The following is a 27,693-nucleotide window of genomic DNA, read 5'->3' as shown; positions in this document are numbered from 1 at the left end:
AACATAACATCTATTTATTTCACAAAAAGATGTTGTTTTAACGACATAAAATCTTGTTTTTATGAGAAAAGATGTCGTTTTAACGACATATCTCATTTTTACGAGAAAATATGTAGTTTTAAGACATAACATCTAATTTTTACCAGAAAAGATGTTGTTTTAATGACATAATATCTCGTTATTATGACATAGAGTGGACAAAATATTATGTGGCAGCAATGCACCACCGTACTTACTTGAGTAAAGTTGCTCAAGAGAATCCTTGAAAAATAAGCAGTGACAGGGGTGAAAGCTTTAAGTATACTTTTATTCTGAAACAATCTTAATTTCATTCTACTTCATAATATCTCATAATATCTCATTATTCATAATGCATATATGATAGTGTTTCATTTAGGTGAAAACATCTGCAAACATGAAAAATAAAGAGTTCTGTTTGTACACAGCGAAAGGACACACTCCCATTACAGTGTTTTCTTGTCTGGAAACTCATTTGATCTGGACAATCTTTGCATTGGGTGCCTGTTTCTACACTCTTTGTCACATACATGTTATTCATTTGACCATTTCTCACTTAACTATAAACATTTTTTTGAGGACTCATGCGTTTAAGTCTCTGCATTTTGTTGTACCTCATTGCTGCATATTTGGGCACAGCTCTCATGCCAATAATACTGGAAGACTTATGAATGCCAGACTCTTCCTAGTCCACAATCCACCCACCCTGTCCAGGTCAACTTCCTAGAAACCTCTACAGGGGCAACAAACTGGCCTTCTTTGTGCTTTTGACTGGACAGGGCTGGTGTCAGGGTTACACTTCTAAGACTAGGGCTTCCTGAGTTGCTTGTTATATTTTGAGCTAAATATAATACTTAAGTTTGCTTGGGTGAAAGGAAATTCACCTATTTTTCATCTAAAGCTTAGCTGTACATCATTATAAAGATTGTCCCACTCCTGCTGAAACCAGGCTGCAGTTTAGAGGTGTTGAGCAGTGGCATGCGCACACACACAAACATACACACATACAGTGTACTTGTGCTGGACATATGTGCGTCAAGGTGGGCAAGATTTTTTAAGAAAGTGTTGCATGGATATTATCTCTTACCAAAATGAACAGGCCAAAAAAAAAAAAAAAAAAAAAATCTTGCTCAAAACTGCATAATATTCACAAACAGAATCAGTAGCAATGACATTAAGCAAAAAGAGAAAGGTTTCCATTTTTCTTGACGACAATAAAGCATGAAGAGGTGATAGAGCATTCACATGAAAAAGAACACATGAGAATGTTTTAAAGCTAATTTCTTACACCATAAAACAAAGAATATTACTATTGTTGTGAATCAAATGAACTTTGAACTTTTTTTGCATAAAATGTGAGTTTAACTCCTGATTGGAACGATAACATTTAATTCACTTTTTTCCCCTCTGTTTTCTTCTAGAAGTTTTCTCAGGCAAGAGTTCAGTTTGTCATCTTGTAGCATTTGGTACTATTCCCGTGGTTGGAGGCGCGAGGGTGAGGGGAAGGGGCTACTCTGCCGCAGCAGCCTCCTGTGTTTGGGCCCTGCTATGTGGAGTCGTGGTTGACCACTTTGCCTCCGTTCATCGTTGGGGTTCCTGAGCTTTTCCTGGAGCGTTGCTTCTCTTCAATCTCATGCAGTGAAGGCTCTCTGTACATGCAAACTGCAATATGCAAACATATCAAGAGATTAATACTCATTACTTTCAACTGCAATCATTAAGAGTAATTAGATTTATGATTGAAACTATACTTTATAGATTTTCATTGTACATTTTGGATTTTTATTTAGAAAATGAAAAATGTACGAATGTTAAATGTTATTCTGTCTGGTTGCAGGTTTGCACATGTTTCTCTCTTCCTGCACATGTTTTTTGTTTTTCTTTTGCACATGCTGGTCGCACGCAGCTGATTGGGCTTTGTAATTAATGCGGCCGTGCATGCGCTTACAACTGTTTCTCATTCATTTTTTATTTGTGTTCCTATTTCTACCTCTCAGTTTTTCTCTTTCATTGCCAGTGTGTTTTGTCTATTTGACTACACATTTATTTCAGTTGTCTTGTTTTTGTTTTTTTGTTTGTCCAGCCCGGCTTTCTTATGCCAGTGATTCCTGCTACCTGCATCGGAGTAGTGATTTACTCTGATGGATTACTTTGCCTTTATTGTGGTGGTCAAGGTCATATTACCAAATTTTTATATTGTCCATGTCCAGCAAAAGATTGCGCAGGTCACTAAACAAGAGAGTCTTGGCGGGTGGCACTTCTATCTCTCCTCCGATTGGCTCACATACTATGGTTCTGTTATCAGGTGTTCGGCACTTGTTGATTTGATAGCAGATGGGAATTTTATGGATTCGACCTGGGCTTATGATCAGGGTCCTGTATTTCCTGTATTTATTCTTCCATCTCCACTCATAGCTCATTCACTTAACGGACACGAGTTAATGACTCTCACCCATATTACCGGTCCGGTGAGTGTTGTTATCTCTTGTAACCGCAGAGAGGAGCTAGAGTTTTATTTATTTAATTCTTCTTCTGTACCCATTGTACTGGGTCACCCATGGCTTTCTCTTCATAATCTGCATATAAATTGTGCAGACAATATTATTGTCATGGTTCCAGTCATTCCTGGACTACACTTCCCAATGGCAATCACCTGCACTCAATCCACCAATCATTAATCATCACACCCAACTGCAGCACATTACCTGGACTATTTAAGCCATGCACTTCCTCACACTCATTGCGAGGTCTTGTTAACTCTTGTTACATTTCTGAGCGTTCATCATTCTGTTTGTCTGCCTGTTATTGCCCAGGCTGTTCCCTGTCTATGATTCTCTGCTGCCTGCCTTTGGACTGTTTATTGTTTACTGGACTTGTGATTGATATCTGCCTGCCCTGATTCTACTACCTGTTCCATGACCACGATTGTGCCTTGTCCCTGCTGTACCTGTTTGCCACTGATTGACCCTTGCCTGTTTGACTAAGAACTCTGTTTAATAAAAGCTGCAAATGGATCCTACCCTGAGTCCCGCCTCGTTACAGAAGACCTCACCTAAACAAGGATCCAGCAGCTTTTCTGGAGAACACTGGCCCGGTAGGAACATTGCACAATTGTTGTTATGGCTGAAGCAGGGCACATGATCATTGGAGGATTATAAAGAGAGGGACCGCGTTTATCACTCAATTGCTTTTTGGAATATGCATTATTGACTGTTGACTTGTAACACTCAGAATGACGTGTACACTAAAATCGAGGGAACCGCTCGTTCCTCTGGAAATAATATGAAAAATGACAGACCAAAAACTTTGTTTCAATCACCCAAGTGTATTATACAATTTAGACAAGTCTTGACCCACAATACAACCAGAAAAATGTTTTTAAAAAAAGTGTATGTGAAAGCGAAAGTCCAAATGTAGTATGTATGTTATTGAATCAGTCTCACCGGAAAATGTCCATGAATGAATGAATGAATGTCCGTGAGCAGATCCAACGTGACCACCGAACTGTTAAAAATCCTCCCTGGTAAGTAGTCCAAAGTCCCAAAAACAAAAACACCCAGACAAAACTCCACAGGTGAGGTGGCAGTAAACCCCAGAAAAAAACAGTTCGGCAAATAATCCACAAAAGAGACAGAGTGAGGGAGCGAAAACAGACGCTGCTAGACGCCGGTTTGCCGGCTAACTTTTAAAGTTCTGTGTTTTCCTCACGTGACACAAAGGCCGCGTGGGCGCCGCGAAATCTTGCGAGAGTTTGTTCATATGGGATCTCACACACACACACACACCGGAGCAACGGAACAGAGCACAGGGTGACAATTAAAATAAATGATCAACCATGCATTCTTGTTAATCATATACAAGTATAAATATCACCCTTATGTGGCAATGCTACATAAACCCCCCACCTCTTTATTTTTTTTGCTGGACCCTCCCACTTGGGCGCTAGCTTGGCAGAGTATTTGTTTGTGGCTGACGAGAGGGGATGCGTTCTCATCCAGACGAGGTCACCCGGCTGAAACTGCGCATCTTTCCTCCGGTAATTATAATACCTCGCTTGTCTGGCTTTTTGCACTTCCACTCTGCGTTTTACCTCCTCTGCCATCATGGACTGTCTTTCGACGAGATTATACGATGTTTGGTTTGGTGCAGGGGCTTTATGGATTCGTTTATGGAGTCGTTCCAGGGGTCCCTGAAGTCGACGGCCCAACATCAACTCAGCCGGGGTCTTGCCAGTGGTCTCTTGATAGGCTGAGTTGATAGCAAAGCGGAACTCCGGTAACCAGTGATCCCATAACTGATGGTATTGCCCCACATATGATGCTATCATTGTTTTTAATGTCTTGTTGATTCTCTCTGTCAGGTTTGTTTGTGGGTGATAGCTTGTGGTGAGTTTCTGGATGCTTCCCCAGGTGTTACACAATTCAGAGAGACTTTGGAAGTAAATTGAGAACCCCGGTCAGACACAAGATACTTTGGGACCCCCCATCGGGTGAAAATTTTCTCTCTGAGTATTCTCACAATTTTTTGTGTTTTACTGTCACGCAGGGGGAACAACTCTACCCATTTGGAGTAGTAATCCACCATTACTAGCAGGTAGGTGTTGCGTTTCTTGCTGCATGGGAATGGTCCCATCAGGTCCACCCCCATAATTTTACCAGGCTCTGTTACTTGTGTTGTTTGCAGTAGACCACTGGGTTTTGTATTGTCATGTTTGTACTTTTGGCAGGTTTCACATCCCTTGACGTAATTCCAGACGTCGGCATGTACCGACGGCCACCAAGCCACCTCCAGGAGCCTCAGCAGGGTTTTTAATCTTCCCAGATGTCCACCCAATGGATTGTCGTGGAAGTAGTGAAGAAATCCAGGTATCAAGGCTTGAGGGACCACCATCTGAAATTTGTTCCCGTTTTTCATTGGAACTTGCCGATATAGTACCCCCTGATGTTCTTCAAAGGTAATTTGCTGGTCTTTAACCTTCCTGGTTTTAGGTTCTGCTTTCAGACCAGTCACATGACAGGAAGCAGGAAAAACATCTGTATAAAGAGAGCAGCATGGCAAACAAACAAGGACTCACTAATAGTCAACAACTCACGTGGATTGCGGAGTTTTCATTTTGTGGACTTACCTCTCCAGTCACAACCTTTTGGATTATCACTACTGTGGACATTTGTATATACACCGGTGGACACTCACATTGGGACTTTATCAGCACACTAGGATTCTTGGACTGTTTTAGGGTATGGTACTTGGGACTGTATGCTTTTAACAGACTGAGTTTTCCTGGTTTTATTGTGTTGTTTTAAAGTACCTGTGAATATTGTAAATACACAATTCTTATTTAAACTTATCACTGTTTTATGTCTCATTCTTTTAACCACTAGCAAACTCACACAGTAAAATCTGACCCCATTTTAAATCTTGTGACTCAACCAATTTGGCTGATTGTTACAGACTCTCCATTTACTGTGGGTGTCGCGGAGGAATGCAACACTACATCTATTCATGTAATGGCTGCCGCACTAGAAAGCACTCACACAATGGCGGCCACAACAACACCAAGTCAAGTCACCGCTGATCTTCCTGAGCCAAGTCATGTCACAGTTGATCATGGTGAGCCAAGTCAAGTCATAGTTGATCTTTGTGAGCCAAGTCAAGTCACAGTTAAACTTCCTGAATCAAGTCAAGTCACAGTTGATCTCCCAGAGCCTCGCCACGTCTCAGCAGACCTCCCAGAGCCTCACCACGTCTCAGCAGATTCTTCCAGAGCCACGTCACTTCTCCGTTGACCTTCCAGAGCCACGTCACGTCTACGCTGATCTTCCAGAGCAACGCCATGTCTCCTCTGATCTTCCAGAGCCACATCATGTCTCCGCTGATCACCCAGAGTCACGCCACATCTCCGCTGATCGCCCATAGTTGCGTCACGTCTCTGGACCCATCCGAGAGTGGAGAGGATTGTTGTCCAGTGTGGACGATCCGCCACTGACTTCAGCACGAGCAGCTGGAATTCCGAAGCCTCCGCCGGCCGCTTCACACTCAAGCCCGCCGGCCACTTCGCATTCAAGTCCACCGGTTGCTATGCACTCAAGCCTGCCGGTTGCTACGCATTCAAGCCCGCCAGTTGCTACACACTCAAGCCCGCCGGTTGCTACGCACTCAAGCCCGCTGGTGTCTAAGGACAAGATGGCCGCTCCGCCAGTGTCTATGGACAAGATGGTAGCAAAAAAGATAGAAAAGTATCTGTCTGATAGACAGATAGTCATAGTACAGATAGAAAAGTATCTGCCTGAATCTCTGGCAGCAGGTCTGATTTGTCCTACCGAAGACCGAACACCTTTAATGCATTCTTGCCGTTCATTTACATGTTTAGTCTATAGGTTTGCGTGTTTGAGTGTGTATGTGCGCAGAAGCTTAGTCTTTTCAAAGAAGTGATATTTGCCAGATTACTTGCCTGGTCCGCATAATACAGAAAAGTTTGTTGTGTCCGCCGATCTATGTGAACTGGAATAATTTTGATAACCTTTTATCTATACATAGGGAAAGGAAAGAGAAGGAGGCTGTAACGAATGGACGCGATCAAAATGCTTTAGGCAACATAAAATCCTTCCTTTTCTCTCCTGTTGTTCAAACTAAGTCATCGGCTCCAAAGAGTCGCAAAACCAGTTCTCTTCAAAAGTTCGTTATCACCTCAGCTCCCATTAAAGACCTTAATAGAGACAGTGTCTGGAGCTCTCTGCAAGCTTCAAAGACAGGAGGTGATCCCCTCTCCACATCCCCATCAACCAGCCATTTGGTCCACAGACTACAGATAAACTTCCAATACACTTTGGAAAAAGGACATTGACTCCATTTTTACCCACAATAAAACTGCCCTAACTGTATATTGTATTTTCCCTGTGTTTCAATATATGTCCTTATGTTATATTAACCTAACTATAATTCTTTAGTTATGTCAGGGTAACTTCAAATGCCTATATCCAGGTGTATGTATTACTGCTTGAATGTCTTTGAACCCCATCTTTCTTAATATCAAAAGAATCCTCTCTTCATTTCATAATTAATGGTGTATAGTATGCTATGATGAAATGCATTAGAATATTGTTACCATGCTTTTGTGGAAAACTGCTTAAATTCTCCAGACCAACATAAACATGCAAATAGGGTGACAAGATAGAACAAAGACTTTCTCTTGGTCAGTTTTGATTGGTCACCTCACTGAAATGGGTGTGAACTGATAGGGGCTTTAAGAGTGACCCTGATTCTTTCTTTTTTCGCAGGTAGTGGTTAACTGTTGTAATCTTGCCATTCTCTTCTCTTCTCTTCTCTTCTCTTCTCTTCTCTTCTCTTCTCTTCTCTTCTCTTCTCTTCTCTCTCTTTACTTTCCTTCACTTTCTTTATTCTGTATATAATCTTTGCTTAGTTTAGTTGTGTGTGTAGTCTAACATAGTTTCGTTTATTAAACCATTTTATCCACGCTTATTGTCTCTGTGTTGATGCTCACAAATCAAAGTCTCTTAAACGTTTTGATCTAGCTACATGCTATTACCCTGCTAGTACTTTATATTGTTGAAAAAAGTTATTCTTTCTTGGCCAGGATGATAATTTGTTTCCTAGAATTGACAACTGATTATGCTGTTTGTTCGCTTAGACAAGCTGATTAAATAATTGTAAAATTAATTCTGTTACAGTATGAAACTGTAAATATTTATAATTAATGATAATTCATTATGGTTAATTATTCATATTTCTTTTGAGCTGATTTGCTACAGGCCTTCACAGTGGATAGTTTAGTTGAAATATCAGGGCTGCATTATCATCATGTATAGATGCAGGTTCTTCATCTCATCTGGATACGGCCTGGATCTGGCAGGCTGCGGCAAACCTCTGGATAAACAGAGAGAGACTAATATTAGCGTAGATGCCATTCTTCTTATGATGTAGCGAGTACATCAGGTGTTATGGGAAGTGTTCCTGGTTCCGGCTGATCTATGCAAGTTTAAACAGATGTGTTTTAGTCTAGATTTAAACTGACAGAGTGTGTCTGCTTCCCAAACAATGCTAGGAAGATCTACTGCCTATGGTTGATTCTGATATTCTAGGTATTATCAACTATCCAGAATTCTGAGATCACAATAGACGTGAAGGACTATAATGCATTAAGAGCACTAAAACCATGTAGTGCTTTGTAAGTAAGTAGCAAGATTTTAAAATCTATATGATTTTTAACAGGGAGCCAATGCAGTGTTGATGTCACAAATGTGGCCTCTGTGGCTCCCTCCGATCACCACCAGATGGATCTTGTACCTGAGTACTAACTTTATCACGGACTACATTTCCCATAACCCCTTACCTGGTCCTAATTACCCACACACCTGATTCACCACACTCACACTCTCACCCATTGGGAAGTCTTTTTTTGCCCCAGCTGACACTACTGAGCGTTTTCCTTGTGATCTGTATGCTTGTGTATGACCTTGGATTGTTTATTCTCATCGTGATTGTTTGCTGCCTGCCCTGTTCATTCCCTGCCTGGATATGTGGATTACCCTGCCTTGTCTGCCGCCTGCCCTAACCCTTTGCCTGTCCCTGTTTACGATTCTGCTCTGTCTTGGATATTGTTATTGCTGGTGTTTGACCTCTTTTCGACTACGATTGTTTTAATAAAGCTGCACATGGATCCTATCAAATCTGACTCCTTGTTACAGTTGACAGAACCAGGCCAATATGGTCATAATTCCTGGTTCTAGTAAGAACTCTAGCTGCTGCGTTTTGGACCAGCTGTAGTTTGTTTAACAGGCGAGTGGAACAACCACGCAGTACAGTGTTACAGTAATCTAGCCTTGAGGTCATGAACGCATGAACTAACTGTTCCGCATTTGTCATTGAGAGCATATGTCGTGGTTTTGATATATTTTTAAGATGGAAGAATGCGGTTTTACAGATGTTAGAAATATGGCTTTCAAATGAAAAATTGGTATCAAAGAGCACACCCAGGTTCCTAACTGATGATGAAGACTTAACAGAGCAGCCATCAAGGGTTAGACAGTATTCTAGGTTATTATGTGCAGAGGTTTTTGGTCCAATAATTAGAATCTGTTTTTTATGAATTTAGTAGTAAGAAATTACTGGTCATCCAATTTTTTATGTCAGCTATGCCTTCCGTTAATTTTGTGAATTGGTAAGTTTCATCAGGGCTCGAAGAAATATAGAGCTGAATATCATCAGCGTAACAGTGAAAACTAACGCCATGCTTCCTAATGACATCTCCCAAGGGTAACATGTACAGAGTGTAAAGCAACCGTCCTAGTACTGATCCTTGCGGTACTCCATATTGAACTTGTGATCGATATGACATCTCTTCGTTTACTACTACAAACTGATAACGTTCAGATAAGTAAGATTTGAACCATGCCAAAACAATTCCATTAGTGTCAACATAATTTTCAATCTGCTAAACATTTAAATTCAAGACAGGCTTGCTGGGCTTTAGTGTTTTGTGTTTTATATTAATTTTATATTGTCTTATAGACTGGGTTCAAAGAATGGCAAACCCGATGCTTTATCTCGACAGTTCGTCACCCCCAGCGACATGCCCCCTCCTTATACGATTTTATCTTCAGATTATTTGTTGGGGACTGTTGTCTAGGGTGTCGAGAAACAAGTTAAACAGCCAAGTTAAGACTCCTGTGGGTTGCCCAGCCGGTCGGTTATTTGTGTGTGAATCAGTCCGCACCCAACCTTGGTTGCATATTGCCCTGGATTTCATTACTGGTCTTCCTCCCTCCAGTGGCAATACTGCAATGCTTACCATGGTGGATCGCTTTTCTAAAGCGGTTCACTTCATTCCCCTTTCTAAACTGCCTTCTGCAAGGGAGATGGCCTGGGTGGTCATTGACCATGTCTTTTGGATTCATGGTCTTCCGGAGGACGTGGTCTCTTACAGGGGGCCCCAGATCACCTCTCAGTTTTGGAGGGAATTCTGTTGACAGCTGGGTGCTTCTGCCAGTCTGTCTTCAGGATTTCATCCACAGACCAACAGCCAGACTGAGCGTGCTAACCAGGATCTCGAGAGGATACTCTGATGTCTAGCTTCCCATAACCCCTCCTCCTGGAGTCAGCAGCTAACCTGGGCTGAATATGCCCATAACTCCTTGCTGTCTTTGACTGGGCTTTTTTTTTTGTCTTGGTTATCAGCACCCTTTTTTCATCCCAGGCTATTGAATCTGCTGTTCCCTCGGTTCAGATATTTATCCAGCGTTATCGCCGTACCTGGAGGAGGGCCAAGGAAGCGCTTGTTTGGTCTGAAAGATGCACTAAAAGTGCAGCTGACTGCCATCGAACTGTGGCTCTGAGATATGTTTGTGGGCAAAGGGTATGGCTCTTTACGAGAGATTTGCCACTTAAGGTTCGCGTAAGCTAGCTCCTAGATTTATTGGGCCATACCCTATTGTAAAGGTCGGCAGTCCGGTGGTGGTACAGCTTCGTTTGCCTAATTCTTTTCATCGTGTTCACCCTGTTTTTCATGTTTCTCATATTAAACCTGTTTTGCAGTTTTCCTATTCTCCTCCTGTTTCTGCTCCTGTTCCCCCTCCTCCTTGAAGGCGCTCCTGCCTTCATCATCAGACAGATTCTTAATTCCAGACGCCGTGGAGGGGGGGTTTCAATATCTAGTGGATATTGATTCTTATGCCAGTGATTCCTGCTACCTCTGGCTAGTGATTTGCTCTGATGGATTACTTCTGTCTGTTCCTGTCTGCGCTTTAACAAGTGTCGAGTGATCGTCTGAACCTCTGCCTGTTCTTGTGGACTTTGTAAACTGTCCGCCAGCTCAGATTTGTATTTTTTCCTGTTCCTGTCTATGTGAGTTGTCTTACCTGAGGGACGTGCTCATCTGTTTGCCTCCTGACATCTTCTCTGTGATCTAGCCGCCCATATGGACTTTGATCTTTTGCTGGGACACTGATTGACTGTTATTACTCAAATTTTGAGTCGCATTTCTGCATTTTTGTCTTTTTCCTTGAGATCCCTGACATAGTCAACATGAAATCAATATTTGCTTGCTTTATATATGCTGTTGGTATTGTTGTATGCGATTAATCAGTGCATGTTATTTCAAATAAAAAATGGATGGTCTTGTTGCGTAACTTGAAGTGATTTTTCTTTCTGACATTTTTTTATAGTCCTCTAATTTTTCTGCCAATTGTGTCGAACCATCTGGTTCCATTCTGATATATAACACCCACTTTTCACAATGTAGAAAATTCCCTGATGAATACATAAGCCGTACTTACTCCCAAAGTGTCAAAAACTGAAACAAGGTGAAACGCCTTTAGCAACATTATTATTATGCTAAAAGTTTGTCAACACAGGCATCACAATATTGACAAACTAGTAACTCCATTGCTTTCAATGACAAACCTTTGGCATCAATACACAGACACAGAATGTACAAATATTACAAAAAAGATTGCTTTGTGAGAGGAACAGACCCAAAAATTATCATTTAGATTTACATTTATTCATTTAGCAGATGCTTTTATCCAAAGTGCCTTCCAGTTGAGAAATAAAACAAGAAGGCATCTTAAGAAGCCAATAAACATGAGAAGTGCCAGTAATAATAAAAGTTTCAGTCATTGTTCAAGGTAGTACAAGCTAGAACAGGGTCAACCATCTTCATCCACTGTAACACTCAAAACACAACATATTCACAAATTGCCACCTGAAGAAGCATTATGTCAGCTTTAATTGTGAAATGCCATTGGCTCTCGTATGTCTTTTGTCTTGTTTTTACTCTGTTCCTTACATAAAGATATCATATGGCTTCAGAAAACTCTTGGCTTCAGAATGCAACATGAGTTGTTTGTGAATTATATACTGTTTTTTAGTCCATTTCTGCAGTAATACCTGTGACTACTTGTATCTGCCTATTACATGTTTTATATTGTTGAGAAATGGTTAGGTAAGGTAAGGATGTGGTTAGATGCTCAAAAAGAATTACAAATATATATAAATATATATCAAAAATATATATCAAAATCATTTCTACTTTTACAAATGCATGCAAAGAATTAAATGCATTTGATCCGACGATCAGTAGCAATCAAGGGCCCGTTTCAGAAAGGAGGTTAAGTGAAAACTCGAGAAAGCAGGGTAAGTTTCTGAAAGAGAGGTAACTCTTACTCAGAGTCAGTTACCCTGGTAACTTACTCTGTGAACCTAACCTGGTCAGGAGCAGGTTTTCTTTGGTAAACCTAGAGTTTCCTTCGGTCTCCTCCCCCTTTTTAAAGTGCAAGTGATGTTTAAATAGTTAACTCATTCATTCACACTGCAAAAATTAGTATTTTTCATCCTATTTCAAGTACAAATATCTAAAAATTCTTAAATCAAGATGGATTTTCTATATAAGAAAATGATATAAGATATTTAGTCTTGTTTCCTGGGGGATCTAAATTAAGTGCATTTTACTTAAGTAAAATGATCAATATCTGCCAGAGTGGTAATAAAAATAATCTTAATGCAAACGGAAAGTGTCGGAGTGTCTACCCAGGTGAAAAAAAAAAGTGCAGTAAAATACACTTTATTTTAGTACACAGTACATTTCCAAAATGTACTTAAAGTGCTCTATTTCCGTGCACTTATTTTGTACTTTATATATAGTAAAAACTGTACTTTAGTACTTCTTAAGGTAATCTTAAGAACATCTAAGTGTACTCAACTGTGCTATTTTGTGACACCATGTTGAATGTGCTTTTAACATATTTCTTTATTAAAAAAAAAAAAAATATTTATTTAAAACTTGTAGTAGCCTACACTTGAACCCATCTTTCATACACTTTTAAAATAGACTTATGATGTATTTCAAATATAAGATTGATATATAATGAATACAAAATGTATTTATAATTTATTGCCTACAACATTACAAATACATTTTGTATATATTTATCATATATTATTCTTATATTTTAAATAATTCATAAATGTATTTCCTATGTGTGATAAGTACATTTAAAGGTGTATGAAAGATGGGTTCAAGTGTACTACAACTGGTAACTAAATATTTTTTTATACAGAGATAATATGTTAAAAGCACATTTTAGTTCAAATTCATGGTATCCCAAAATAGCACATTTGAGTACACTTAGATGTTCTAAAGATTATATTAAGAAGTACTAAAGTACAGCTTTTAGTATATTAAGTACAAAATAAGTACACAGAAATAGAGCACTTTAAATACATTATGGAAGTGTACTGTGTACTAAAATAAAGTGTGTTTTACTGCACTTTTTTCACCTGGGGGAAAATGTACTTATAACTAGTACATTAGTAATATATTTGTAAGAAAATCATTGTCATTTAAACTTATTATATAAAAGTCTACTAAGATTGAACTAATTTTAAAGCATTGAAAGCACACTTTTAACAAATACACTAATAAAACTCCTCTGTATATTTTTATTTCATTGCACTAAAAATCAATTTAAGTAGTAGTGGTATTTAGTATACTTTTCCACATTACAAATGTACAAATATACATTGAATTAGTGTATTTATAGTGTATAACTTTGACACTTTTATTTAACACCAAAATAAAGAATGTACTACAAATGTACTTGCTTGCATTTAAGTATTTTTTTAATGCACTCAAGTATACTTTTTTTTCACCTGGGTATTACTAAGTGCAAATTTACAGTAGCCCTGCCCACCAATGTCACACCAGGTTAAAACCGGTTAAAACTGAGCCATGTTCCAGTGGCTGCAGTGGTGTAGGCAATAGTGTGTTGGGTGCGGACAATTAACTTGTGATGTGATTGAATAGGTTTGAATCCGCCTTTTGCCGAGCTCGCTATTCTCTCTTTTCCCATCACATATCACATCAGAAAGGCATTTATTTTTTAATAAAAATGAAGAAACTTTTCTAAAAGTGGAAGTAAATTGCCTAATGAGTGTTTAATAACGATAAAATCATTTACACTCTTATTATTGCATCCTGCATTATTTTTTCTTCTTCTTTTTTTGCATGTGGGATACCATGAAAATAAATATTAGTTCAATAACTTACCGTTCTGCCAGTTTTCACCTTTGATATTATAACAGTGATAAGAATTAATCTTGCATTGACTCAGAAGTATGCAGACGTCCTTTTGTCACATGCTGTTGCCATGGTGAATCGTAATATCGGAGCTCCATTGATGATGACTTTTCATAGTCGTGGTGCATGCGCTTAACACGGAGTCAACCTACTCAGAGTCGACTGAACTAACTCAATTCAGCTGTTCTGAAACAGAAAACTCAGAGTTTCCCATCTCAGAGTAAGTCAACTCAGAGTTCAAGTTTCAACTCAGAGTTGGTTGAACCTCCTTATTGAAACGGGCCCCAGGAATGGAGTTCGTAGTTTGTCAATATAGCGATGCCTATTAGCATCTTTATAGTACAGTTTTTGAAACCTTGGGAGTGATAATTTTTTAAAACCAAGTCCCTCCCTATATACTTTTTAATATTTCTTTTTTTCCTGAATTATATGAAAGGGTTCTTGAATGCTGGAAACACACTTTTGCAAAAACACTACCTTCAATGGGTCTTGGTACAAAGTGTGAGGAGGGCTTAGTTTTCTTTACTCGATTCCCTTTCATGACCTGACCCTCCTTGGTGAGGCCCAGGAACCAGGCTCGACCCGACTCCTGTTGACGGTACATGGTGGATGAGTAGATAACGTAGTAGTTTTCAAACACAGACTCCTTGAATTTACACTCAGGTGTGAACATCTCCTGGGGATGAAAACAAAAACAACAACACGTGAATGAACTCATCCCTTGATGGGTGGGTAAAGGAGAAAAATAGAGGTCAAACAGTCCTGTCAGGGAGTCCCCAGGGAGGCTGCAGGTGTTGTAATGTGGCTTGAAGGACTATGAAAAGTGTGTGTTTGTGTGAAAGTGCCTTTATATGTGTGTGTAAAAAATCTGTGAGGGTTAGAGAGAGGCAGCAGGAGTTAGCATCTATTATCTAGGTCAGGTGACATGCTGTCATGCAGCAGACACTACCTTGCTAGGAATACTACAGAGGTAAATGTGGCTTGGAGGACTCTAGCCAAAACTAATGAACTTAAAACCTTCACCTAACCACAATGCACCTGTCCACAAGAGGACTGTACTTTTTGATGCAGTTTGACCTAAAGAGAAGGTTGGCATCTTGGCGACAGTACAACAGTGATCCGAAATAATGTACAAATGGTGATCAGTTGCAAAAAAAAAAAAAAAAAAATCATGTTGTAGTAATGTAATGTAATGTATGCTGTTTTTCTTTTTCTTTCTTTTTCTTTCTTTTTCTTTGCAGTTCGTTAAATATTTATGGACATGCAAGAAAACGTGACATGCAAGAAAAAAAATTAAATCGTGTACATGATTTACTAATTTGTTCCCTCAAATTAATAAATCGTGTGCATGATTTAGCCTACTATTTTTTGCTGCATGTCATGTCTGGGGCACTGTTAATATTCCTCTGATGCCACACATATTTTTTTCTAGTTATACAGTTTTTATTTATTTATAAATACACAATAATAAAATAATTTCAGCATGCCACACCACTAACTGAAAATCAGGTTCAGGTTTCATTTGAAAATAAATAAATAAATAAATAAATAATAATAATAATAATAATAAAACAAAGAACAGAAAAAAAAAAACAGAGGGGTTAGAGACGGGCGCCGCCCTTTCTCTGCATTCACCTGCCAGGTTCAGTGCAGTCTCCCAGGTGGAAGCACGCTCTGCGGTTTCTTCCCCCTGGTTGAGGCACCGATATATTCACATGTCCAGCTCTGAGGAGGTGCATATTGTGATATCAATCTGAGGATCGCCACCTCACAGTCACACACATATCGTGTTTCAAAATCACACGTTTATAACAAATCAATCGTGAACAGCAGTTTGATTTTCCCCCTGTGCTACACTACAAAGCGAGTGGGGATATACACGATTTATGTGTCGTTTGCTGGGAGTTGAGCATGCACGTCAGCTCACAACTGACAGTGACAGTGTTCATTCATAAAAATGTCCCGAAGAAAAGTAAAAGATGCACTAGCGGGAGTTTTGTAGCTCCACTCCTGTTGGATTTATTCTCGAGGGAATAAAAGTCTAAGCTCGGATCTTTGGGTTGAGTTTTCATTAAAGAATATAGCTCAGATGCATTTCATTAAAGAATATATGGCTCGAATCTCGCGTTGCCGAGGCAGCGCGTAGATTAAGTCTGCAAGAATTAATATACGGCTCGGGTCTTGCGTTTGCCGAGGCTGCGCATGTATCACGTGTCCGTAATTATGCATGTGTGTGTGTATGTAGCCTATATATATATGTATATATATTTATATATTAAGGGATCTGAGCAGACAGGAGTTTCCCTTTCTCTCTTTCCCTAAAATACCTTGCGAATTATTACAAGCTATAATTCTTTTTTGCATTCTAAATATATTCAGTCTGTTCAAAAATATATATATATATTTATATAAGAACTGGCTGCATGTAATTTGAGGATTAAATGAAATATTGAATACATTAAATTCTGAGGAATTTAAAAGAAAGTGTCGCCACCGCAGAAAGCTTGGGGACAGGGGCAGGTGACACAGCCGAAGTCTTTGTGGGGTAACACAGATCTGCGGACTGTAATTATCACCAAGAAGGCTTCGAAGAGGTCCTGATGCCAGTGGCGCAGGACAATGGAGGGCAGCCTCCTCCAGAGAGGGTTGGGTATTAAAATACTTGGTACCCATCCCTCTTTGGCGCCCTCAGGGGGCCGTTCTGCTAACCCTGCCACCCAGTGTGATTCAGGGCGCAGCGGTCTCCACTGATCCTCCGAGGAGGGCCGGTCATCACTTGATTCGGCTGTTCATTGCCGGTTTGCCGCTTCAGGGTGCCGAGTCAAGTGCTCAAAAAACACCAGAGGTCAGTCTCGAGAGACTGGTTCCCTATGTAAATAAGGCAGAATGGAAACTTCTCCCAAATATTTAAAAATGGGTGCTGCTCACAATAGAAAAGGGTTACAAATTCGGGTCTCGCCCGCCCCAGTTTAATGGGGTCCTTCCCACAGTGGTGGCCCCCGAGCAGTCTCTGGTAATGGAACAGGAGGTTATGACACTCTTGCAAAAAGGAGCTTTATAAGGGGTTCTCCACCCAGCAAGCTGTCAGGGTTTTACAACCTATACTTCATTGTTCCAAAGAAGGATGGAGGGTTATCCCACAGATCAGGTCTGAGGACTGGTTTGTTGTGATAGGCCTGAAAGATGCTTACTTTCATGTATTCATCCATCCTTCTCACAGGAAGTTCCTCAGGTTTGCTTTCGGGGACAAAGCATACCAATACAGGGTTCTTCCTTTCAGCCTATCATTATCACCCCGCACATTCAGGAAGTGCGTGGATGCAGCGCTGGCTCCATTGAGACTCCAGGGCATCCGCGTGCTGAACTACATCGATGATTGGTTGATATTAGCTCAAACAGAACAGTTGGCAGTTCAACATCGAGATGTTGTTCTGTCGCACATGAAAAAGCTTGGGCTGAGGCTCAATGCCAAAAAGAGTGTGCTGGTTCCGAGTCAGATTGCAAACTATCTAGGAGTAATCTGGGATTCTACCACGATGCAGGCGCAGCTGTCTCCTGCTCGTGTGAATTCCATTCTCGGAGCCGTGAATGGGGTGAAGTTAGGCCAGTCACTCACTGTAAAACAGTTTCAGAGACTGTTGGGTCTGATGGCAGCTGCGTCCAACGTTATTACGATTGGCCTTCTGCACATGAGACCCTTACAGTGGAGGCTCAGGACCAAGGGGTTTTCCCTGAGGGGAAATCCTTTTCGCATGATCAAAGTCACGCGGCGATGCCTTCGTGCTCTGGTCATGTGGAAAAAGCCTTGGTTCCTGTCCCAGGAACATCTGTAACCCGAGACGTTTTCTCCAGAGCTGCTTAATAGCTGAATTGAACTCATTTCAAAATTGATGAATTTTACACAGTAATTGAACTGAACTGAATCATCACTGAACTGATTTCAATTGAACAATTACTCTATTGTCTTTTTTTAGAGCTGCTTTACACCAGAATTGAATTCTGTTTGCATAATTAATCATAACTTTTCTATTTATTACTGTAAAGCTGCTTTGAGACAGTCTGTATTGTATAAAGGTCTGTATAATTGAAAGTCAAGACTTGGCTTGACATAGTTGGCTAACGATAGTAGGATAGTATGATGCATTTGGAAGGGTTTGGGACTGTGCATTCACCAACTGTCATTGCGATTAAAGGGAATGCTCTCCAGATATTATAGACCACACCTTGGTTAGAACTCAGCAGTTAATGAATGTATTTACTAAAATCAAAACTCATTTCATTCTTGAGCAGAGTTAGATGTAATTCGAACAGTCAAATGAGGCCATCAAAGACCAGCTGTGCAAAAAAGCTGACATCTTAAAATAGAACGAAGCAGCAACCAGTTAAATTGAGTGAGAATGGGGGAAATTATATATATATATATATATATATATATATATATATATATATATATATATATATATATATATATATATATATATATATATACCCTGAATACATGAATTGTGTGCACTGCAGATGTATGTGTAATATGCATGTGTAATATAAAAAAGGCCCTATGAAAAAGGCAAAAAGACCTGACATGGGTAAAAGAACGTAAAGAAAGATGGATTTGTGTGAGTCTGGATTAGCTCTGCTGCTTAAACTATATGAATTCTTTATTCTTGAGTTTCATCTGACGGGTCATTACTATTCAAAGGACAAGGTCGGCTGGGCAACGTCTAGACAGCTGCCTCATTCACATTGGGAGCCTAGAAAGGACACAGTTCCATCTCAGTGAGTGAAGGAAAAGTAGAGGACAGCATTATATGTCCACATATCAAGATGTATGAGTGTTATTTATCCAAAATCCCGGATGAACAAGGTAAAGTCTTGTCTGAACTGCACTTCTCTAGAAGTAAAAGAAAACAAGAAGCTGTTTACCAGCTTAGAACATGCAGGCTTTGTTGTAATAGGTGAACTTTCATTAATTGCTTTATATGTTTCTTTGAGGAAAAGCATTCATTTTAACATTTAATGATTATAACTCTCTGAAGTATGAACAGGCAAATGGAAATGCATTCAGTAAAGCCGAGTTCAGACTGCACGATTTTAGCCCCGATTTTGGCTGGCCGACAGGTTTTGAGAAATCGTAGACAAATGGCCGAAATCACAGGCAAATCGCTGCTCGTTCACGCGAGTGACAATCACGCAGTGTGAATGAGCAAAGACGCGATCTGAGAGAATCGCCGACGAGTCGCCGACACCCGTGAGATATTTGGCATGCTAAATATCTGGACCTGTCGGCGATTCAAAATCCTGCAGTGTGAAAAGTGTTCTGACTGAAAACTACATCGGCGATGACTGACAGCCAATGAGAGAGCAAGATACAGAGCAGTGGGGCGTTCGGGGAGGAGTTATAAACCACACTATCAGCAAGCATTGCTTTGTTTCAGATAAACATTACAATTCTATCAAACAGAAACAAAGCACAAACCTTTGCTTGAACATCCGCAACAGCAGCACATTGAAAAGTTATTTATTTACCTCCAACTCTCGTTGCAGAACACATAATCCACAGTCTCCCCAACCATTTCCTCCTCCATATTCTTCTTTTCTTTTTCTTGTTTTCACTGCAAATCAGTGCACAGGCAATTCGTATTGCAAGCTTCTTGCGGGCTACCGTTTTTAATAATAATAATAATAATAATAATAATAACTCCGGTCTTGCACACGTGATCTCGCGTTGTTTCCTTGTCACATCTCGCGTGTGTTTGGTTGTGAAACGTAGTTTGCGTGCCAGACAGAGTTATCGGCGATTCTTCCTATTGTAAAGTCATGCAGTGCGAAACCTTCTGTCGCCGATCCATCGTGCAGTATGAACACAACAGCGACTGAATGCTGGCCAAGATAGTCATGCAGTGTGAAAAGAACAGTGACCCGACTGCTTTGAAAACCGTGCAGTCTGAACTCGGCTTTAATCCATAAGATGAAACCTCTCTGACCAGGCACAACATACAATTAAATGATGGCAATTTCATCAGATTGCACCACACTTACTGTTGATGGGTTTTATGGGACCCAGTTTACTTAGTGATCTGATGCACTCAATGCTAACAGCAATCAACAGTTACAACCATCGTGGCAATCAAACATCTTCTACTAATGTAAGAGCAGAGAGGCTGATGTTTAGGCTTATATATGTCTGTGTATATGTGTTGTGTCTGTACATAATGTAAATTATGTCCCATTAAAAATAAAATTCCCATTCTTCTGTTGCACCATTGTCTTCTGAGGGGTATACTACAGTAAAATGGCAGAAGAAAATCCAGTAATTCATTAGGCTACTGAGCGGAAACAATTAGAACAGCTGAGGTGCAATACTGATATGTCAATATACAACATGAACAAGCATTGTGCAGAACCACCTCACTGCTTTATCTGTGAGTACACATTATGTACAGTATTGGTACAAAGATAGAGAAGATTACTGGGTGTTTTTGGTGTGCAAGTGGTAAATTCCTTTATGAATGAGAGCCCACACTGCATGCATGCTACTCTTAGTTTTTGTGTTTGCATTGGATGGTCTTTGCATATATTAATTAAAGATACATTCATTTAAAGTACAGAGAGAATTGTGGTTACTGCGGTGTTGTAAAGTAGGTCACAGTGAAAGTGTGATAAATGATGGAGGAGGACTCCTTACTATAACTAGACCCAAACTCCCACAAAAGCTAATGATTAACACAACAAACCAGTGGCCTTTAGCACGATAAACAAAAAAGCTATGAGCACAAATTAGCATATCTTTTTAAATGGACTACATGCCTGCAGCAAATATTGACTACTTGTTGACTGTTTTGTCTATCCAACCTTTTTGTCTATCTAGCAGTAGCCTATTAGTGCCATTTGCATCAAACACAATTGAATTCAGCTGGCCAAGCACTGCATGGGTGTTTTCAAACTTGGTCCATTGAGAAGCTGAGGCACCATTACAACTTCTTGGTCCACTTCCAGGCATCTGAGTTTGGTTCTTTTATAGAGGATTCAAGTGTAACAGCGCCTTTAAAAGAAACACCTGTCATAATTTACTCATCTTCATGTTGTTAAAATCTATATACTTCTTAGATTTAAGGACTTTCAAACTTCAAAAAGGATGTTAAAGCACCATAAATGCATTAATTTAACTTGTGTGTTATTTTCAAAGCCTTTTCAAGCAGTTTGTTTGTGTGAGGAACGTCTCAGGTTATGTATGTAACCATGGTTCCCTGAGAACAGGGAACGAGACTCTGCGCTGATTGCGCTTTGGGGGAACATCACGTGACCCAGGTTTCTGAAAGCAACTATCCAACAACTCCAATCCCTATTGGCCGGCGACAGCCTATGACGTCATACGGCGCAACCCGGACGTATAAAGGGAGCGCCTGGAGAGACAGAAGACATCTATTGCCTTGAGGGACTGTTCTGCAAGCAGGCAACCCGAAGCATGGCAGGAAAGCGCAGAGTCTCGTTCCCTGTTCTCAGGGAACAATGGTTACAACTTCAACTCTGCGTGGATTGTGCTTTGGGGAACGATATACCCACGCCGCCATGCTTGAGGAGAGTGCATGCCAAATAATATGGCTGACAAACGTCAAGCAGTTTCGAAGGAAACGCTTAGCAACTCACCCTCTGGTCACACCAGGCTGTCAGTGACAGCATTCCCAACAGCCCAAGCTGAGCCAACAGAGGCCTTCCAAAGATAGAAGGCCTACTAAGGCCGCTAGAGGCATCTGAAACCAACTTTTCCACAGACAAAGTGATTTCTTTAAGGGAATGAGGCCAGGGAACCGAAGGGAACCCCGTCCAAACCTTTGGGGTTTGTAAAAGAACTTTATGTACATTCTATCAGGCATTCATTGAGAGTCTATTAACCTTTTCTTTCTTGGGTTGGTTTAATGGTTTAGCTGTGAAAGACAAAAAGAGTTTGAGCGACATTGTTAAAGTATGCTCAAAAATTACTGGTACCCAATTAAATGATCTCTGTTCTCTCTGGAAAAAAAAAAGTGGTCCAAAAAGCAGATAGAATACTGTGCCAACCAGTTCATGTGCTCAGGCATGGATTTGTTCTCATGCAGTCAGGTCGGCAGTATTATGTGCCAATATGGAAAACGAATCGTTATGCAAACTCATTCCTTCCCTCTGCTATAAGATTCTTGAATGAGAACTCATAACTACATAAATGGCTCTTGTATTCCACTGCTTTGTTCTGTCACTGGCAGGTGAATGTGTGTGTTGTGTTGTATGTGTGTGTCAGGGTGTGATCGTTTGTATACATTTTTTAACTTTATAATTTTTATATTTATTGTGTACTAATAATTCTAATTTAACCCTTATTGGATGGGTTGGCTGTAGAACTGAATTGCCCCCTTGGGGACTAATAAAGATATCTGAATCAGTCATTAGAGGGGAACGAAGTTACCCCTAATGCCACCAGGGAGGCCGACCTGGTCTGTCATAGGACAAACTTAGTCTTGGCCAACCCTGTCTGAGTACAGAATCTCCATAATGCATTCTTCGTAGAAGAGAGCAGGTAAGAGTGACTGCAGAAAGGCAGAAGCAACTCAGACCCACACGTAGAGATGGGCATCCTGGAGAGCAGAACTCAGCTGAGTGCTATGAACCCTCCTATTGAGGGGAGATAATCCACTCATCCTAGGACCTACTCAGTGCTTAATTAATACACTGAGTAGGCTGTGCGCTAGAGAACCCTGATACAGGGGAGCACAAACCAGCCTGGGCCTGAATCTTAGGAGGAGGCCTGATAAGGCCTACCACCATGATCAGCTTAGGGAGCTAAGCACTATTACAACATAACCCCAAAGGGGAAGTACAAAGCTCACCTAACAGGTAGACCATGCAATGGGCACATACTCATGGAGGCCAAAGAGGAGCCTACAGCATGATAGTAACTATATGTGAAAAAGAAGTATATTCAAAAAGTGGCCTGAAGGGGCCACCCTAAACACCTGTCTGGCTGCAGCAGACAGGCAACTTCAACAGCAGCATGGGAGACTGCAAAGCGCCCGTATGATAATCTACCCAACACAATCCAACGAGCAGTGTACTCAGTAAAAGCACCTTCTTACTCTTTCAAGCAAGAGGAGTACAACATACGCCGACACATAGTCGAGGAAGACTATCACCTCAACAGACACGTGGACATCAGCTTGTGGCAGTGTTCTTAGGCACCGAAGAACGATAAATAACCGACACCACATAGGTTAAATATCATCTGGGCACCTGGCCAACCAAAAGTGTATATAAAGGTTCTCAGAGAGAAATACACATCAACATATACCACTATGTTGAAAAAGGGCGGCCCATAGGGTCTAGCAACCTTTAGACATATGGCATAAGTCCAGTGGCCATCTCTAGGAGCATGAATAGATCCACATTAGACCTCTAGGTGGCTATTAGCTCAACTAGTGTAAGATCAGGCTCAGGGAGACGGATGCAGTTCAAACCAAACCTCAGTGAGGTTTAACCACAGCATACATCCTGAGGGGCTAGCCACTCAAGTACTCGGAAAAGCACCAAAAATTTTCACAGCGAGAAGAGTACGCAGCTGAACTCCAAATGCTGCACTGAGGCCTACCTTAGTAAACATATGGCATCAGAAAGCAGCTGCCATAACCAGTCCACCCAAAAGCCATGTATTTAGCATTGAAATTTCCTCAGAACAAATACATAGAACGCTGCCACCCAACGTGAACAGGCCTGATTAGGGCCTATCTGTCGAGTTGGGGCGTGGCCTTTTAAGGTGGTCAGGTTTTTTCAAAGCATCCTGCCAACAAATCAACTAAAAAGGAGGCCTAGTGGGGCCTACAATCTCAGCGACAAGTGGCGTTCAGCAACTGTTTAAATGAAACACAGAAAGTGCCAGCATGTGAACTAGAAAAGAGGCCTGTTGGGGCCTACCATTCTAATGACACGTGGCTTCAGCCCGTGAAATGCTGTAAACTATGTGAGCAAACTATGATCAGCAAACAGCACTTGTTATAAAACAATTGCTAACTAGAAGGAGGCTAATTAACCATAAGAGCCTACAATCAAAGTTATATGCAATATAGCTGTTAACAAGATCACAAAAAGAGAGCTAATACAAACCAGCTTTTCGCAAAAAGTGGTTCTATACTACCCTGAGTATGCAATCCAACAGGTGATGCACTCACTAACACCAATAAACCTACTAATGGGGAATATAGGTCACCAGTGTCTCCCATAGCGGCTACATAAAAAAGCCTGCTATTATGGGAACAGGTGCTAACCTGTGGCAGCATAAGTAAGCTCACATACGATGTAGGGCAAAAGTCAAGATGCACTGTATCTGGTAAAACGCATACATTTTTTGCATGGTATAATAAAGGAAAATAAAGTTGTTATTGAGATTTATTTTAGTATAAAATGTGATTTTTACCTACTAGCCTGTTATTCAGTTCATAATTTTTAGCAGACTGGAAAGGTCCTGTAGAGTAAATTTTTTAAGTTGTATCACTCAAACCTGGGCAAACTGAGTGGCAATCACAGATCTGGTCACAACTAACCCTTGTGCATTGTTCAAATTCACTACCCTTTCGTTATGTTCGTGGATGAAAACATCCACTAAATTAAACTGCTGTAAAAATGTATCAGATAAATATTTTTTCAAAATTTTTTTGCACAAATCTGTTAATCAACCTCAGTCCTGATCAAAACTACTAAATGTTTTAAAACAAATCTGTGATTTTTACTCTTTAATTGCCAAATTCTTAAATGATGTCACTGACTTTGGGAAAAAAAACACACAAAATGACTTATTTTCAATATAAAAAATAATTGTGGACTGGATTTTTTTTTACCTTTTATCACAGTCTTGGACATGTCAAAGATTAGTACTAACATTGGTTTTGATGCATTGTTAGTTTTTGTGCAGCATCAGATTTGAATTTTTTCTCCCTCATTTGTTGTTCGTGGCTGTTTTTGCCCCATTGACTTCCATTATAACCACATTTTTTGATTGCAAAGCCGTGACACCATATAATCATGTATTCTTGATTGTTTGTGGTTTTCCCTGTTGGCAAGAGGTAAAATTTGTAATTTTTACTGTTGATCACCACGTGGCACCATTAACCCTTTAGATAGGCCTGTGCAAAAAAAAGCTTAGTTTCTGGCTTTTATATGGAGTTATATGGAGTAAAACAGTATATTATAGTGTGTGTGTGTGTGTGTGTGTGTGTCTGAGAGAGAGTAAGACCTTTGCGCACTTACTTTGATGTGTCTGAGAAAATCAAAACATGTACCTCAGCTCTCAGAGCTACATGGAGTAAACAAAAACAAAGTAAGTGTATTTATGCACCTGCTGCCTTTTGATGGTGAGAAGTACAGACGGCCTATGCGTGAAATGCTTGTCTTTTTGTGATGGTAAAGCCAGTTTAAAACCTTAAAATCCTTCAGTGATACACTTTTCCATTTTTTTTTCTGTAAAAATTCTTTTGTCCTGTGCACCACTTGCATATTCCCCTCCGGAGTGAAGAGGGGAACATGCAAGTGGTGCACAGGACAAAAAAAAGAACAGTCAGCACTTGCATCTGTTGTGGTGGACACATTTGCAAAGAGCACCAAGTGACATGCTGCAAGTCCTGCTGGAAAGACTGAACACACACACACTCTAAATAGTTAGTTTAATTGTTTAGTTCTCCATCCATCCTCAACTCTTGCACCATTGTTCAGTTTATTTGAAGTTGTTGTTGCATTTTGGCTCGTAATAAATTGTTCATAAATCTGATCCAGAGTAGATTTTTTACAGAAAAAAAATGGAAAAGTGTATCACTGAAGGATTTTAAGGTTTTAAACTGGCTTTACCATCACAAAAAGACAAGCATTTCACGCATAGGCCGTCTGTACTTTTCACCATCAAAAGGCAGCAGGTGCATAAATACACTTACTTTGTTTTTGTTTACTCCATGTAGTTCTGAGAGCTGAGGTACATGTTTTGATTTTCTCAGACACATCAAGGTAAGTGCGCAAAGGTCTTACTCTCTCTCAGACACACACACACACACACACACACACACACACACACACACACACACTATAATATACTGTTTTACTCCATATAACTCCATATAAAAGCCAGAAACTAAGCTTTTTTTTGCACAGGCCTATCTAAAGGGTTAATGGTGCCACGTGGTGATCAACAGTAAAAATTACAAATTTTACCTCTTGCCAACAGGGAAAACCACAAACAATCAAGAATGCATGATTATATGGTGTCACGGCTTTGCAATCAAAAAATGTGGTTATAATGGAAGTCAATGGGGCAAAAACAGCCACGAACAACAAATGAGGGAGAAATAATTTAAAACTGATGCTGCACAAAAACTAACAATGCATCAAAACCAATGTTAGTACTAATCTTTGACATGTCCAAGACTGTGATAAAAGGTAAAAAAAAATCCAGTCCACAATTATTTTTTATATTGAAAATAAGTCATTTTGTGTGCTTTTTTCCCAAAGTCAGTGACATCATTTAGGAATTTGGCAATTAAAGAGTAAAAATCCTGGATTTTTTTAAAAAATGTAGTAGTTTTGATCAGGACTGAGGTTGATTAACAGATTTGTGCAAAAAAATTTTGAAAAAATATTTATCTGATACATTTTTACAGCAGTTTAATTTAGTGGATGTTTTCATCCACGAACATAACGAAAGGGTAGTGAATTTGCCCACAGTGTACTGTTGAGTTTTTGAAAATTTTCAAAGCATTTTCCCAAAATATGTGTAAAAATAAGATTTGTCACCAAAAATCATTCCATTTGCTGAAACACAGAGAAAGTTGTGGCCAAATTAATACTCAAAATCACCCCATAGTGGATGAAAACATCCCCAACAACAAAGCTTATTGACAACTTAAAATGTTATCATCCAACGTGATGTCAAATAGGCTTTACAGCTAATGTAAATCAATATTTACATAGTTGTCACAATTGAGAATGCAGACACGAGGATGGAATCAACAACACTTTTAATGAAGATACTTCAGAAGATAACAACTCAGGAACATAAAGCAATGCAAAGAGTCCACACAGGTAACTCAACTTGATAATTAATCTGTGTTTATCTTGCAGGTCTCCAGGACAGATGAGGATCCTGAGGCTGGCAGGCAGATGAAGAGAATGAGGATGACAGATGAGACAGGTTGGCAGGTAGGTAGTCAGGTGAGTCACTGTAGGTATGAGCGACAGGACCAAACAACGGTGTCTGAACATATGGAACATAAATCTTATCCTCAGGTCCTCCCAGCGAAGCGAGCTTTGGCGAGTGGCTTCAGCAATCCGTTCATCCATGGACCACTGGATAGGGCTGATGATAACGGGTGGAGGGAGTATGTGTTCAGGTATTCCCCTAGTGGTGTCAGGAGCATGTATACGGGACAATGCATCAGCTTTGAAGTCGCTATGTAACGGTGAAGTTAAACCGGGTGAAGAATAATGCCCAAAGGTCTTGTCGTGGGTTGAGGTAGTGTGCCTTGCGGAGGTGTTCAAGATTACGTTGGTAAGGTGACTTCAAGCGGATGCTGTTCTCC

General features: G+C 40.1%; 1 protein-coding gene across 3 annotated transcripts in view; it reads right to left on the bottom strand.

Annotated features, from left to right (window-relative positions):
• Positions 1-353: 353 nt before the first annotated feature.
• Positions 354-27,693, bottom strand: part of fgf12a (fibroblast growth factor 12a) — a 404,326-nt gene continuing 376,986 nt past the window's right edge. For all 3 annotated transcript variants that reach the window (XM_067363983.1, XM_067363981.1, XM_067363982.1), the window contains 2 exons: positions 14,588-14,786; positions 354-1,680 (listed from right to left, as the gene is read on the bottom strand). In XM_067363983.1, the coding sequence (XP_067220084.1) occupies positions 1,565-1,680; positions 14,588-14,786 (315 nt within the window). In that variant the 3' untranslated portion in view covers positions 354-1,564. The remainder of the gene's footprint in view (positions 1,681-14,587; positions 14,787-27,693) is intronic.

This window comes from Chanodichthys erythropterus, chromosome 16, assembly GCF_024489055.1.
Source record: "Chanodichthys erythropterus isolate Z2021 chromosome 16, ASM2448905v1, whole genome shotgun sequence".
In the NCBI taxonomy this organism is placed as follows: domain Eukaryota; kingdom Metazoa; phylum Chordata; class Actinopteri; order Cypriniformes; family Xenocyprididae; genus Chanodichthys; species Chanodichthys erythropterus.
The sequence above is the reverse complement of the archived record's forward strand: the minus strand, read 5'-3'. Positions and strand labels throughout refer to the sequence as shown.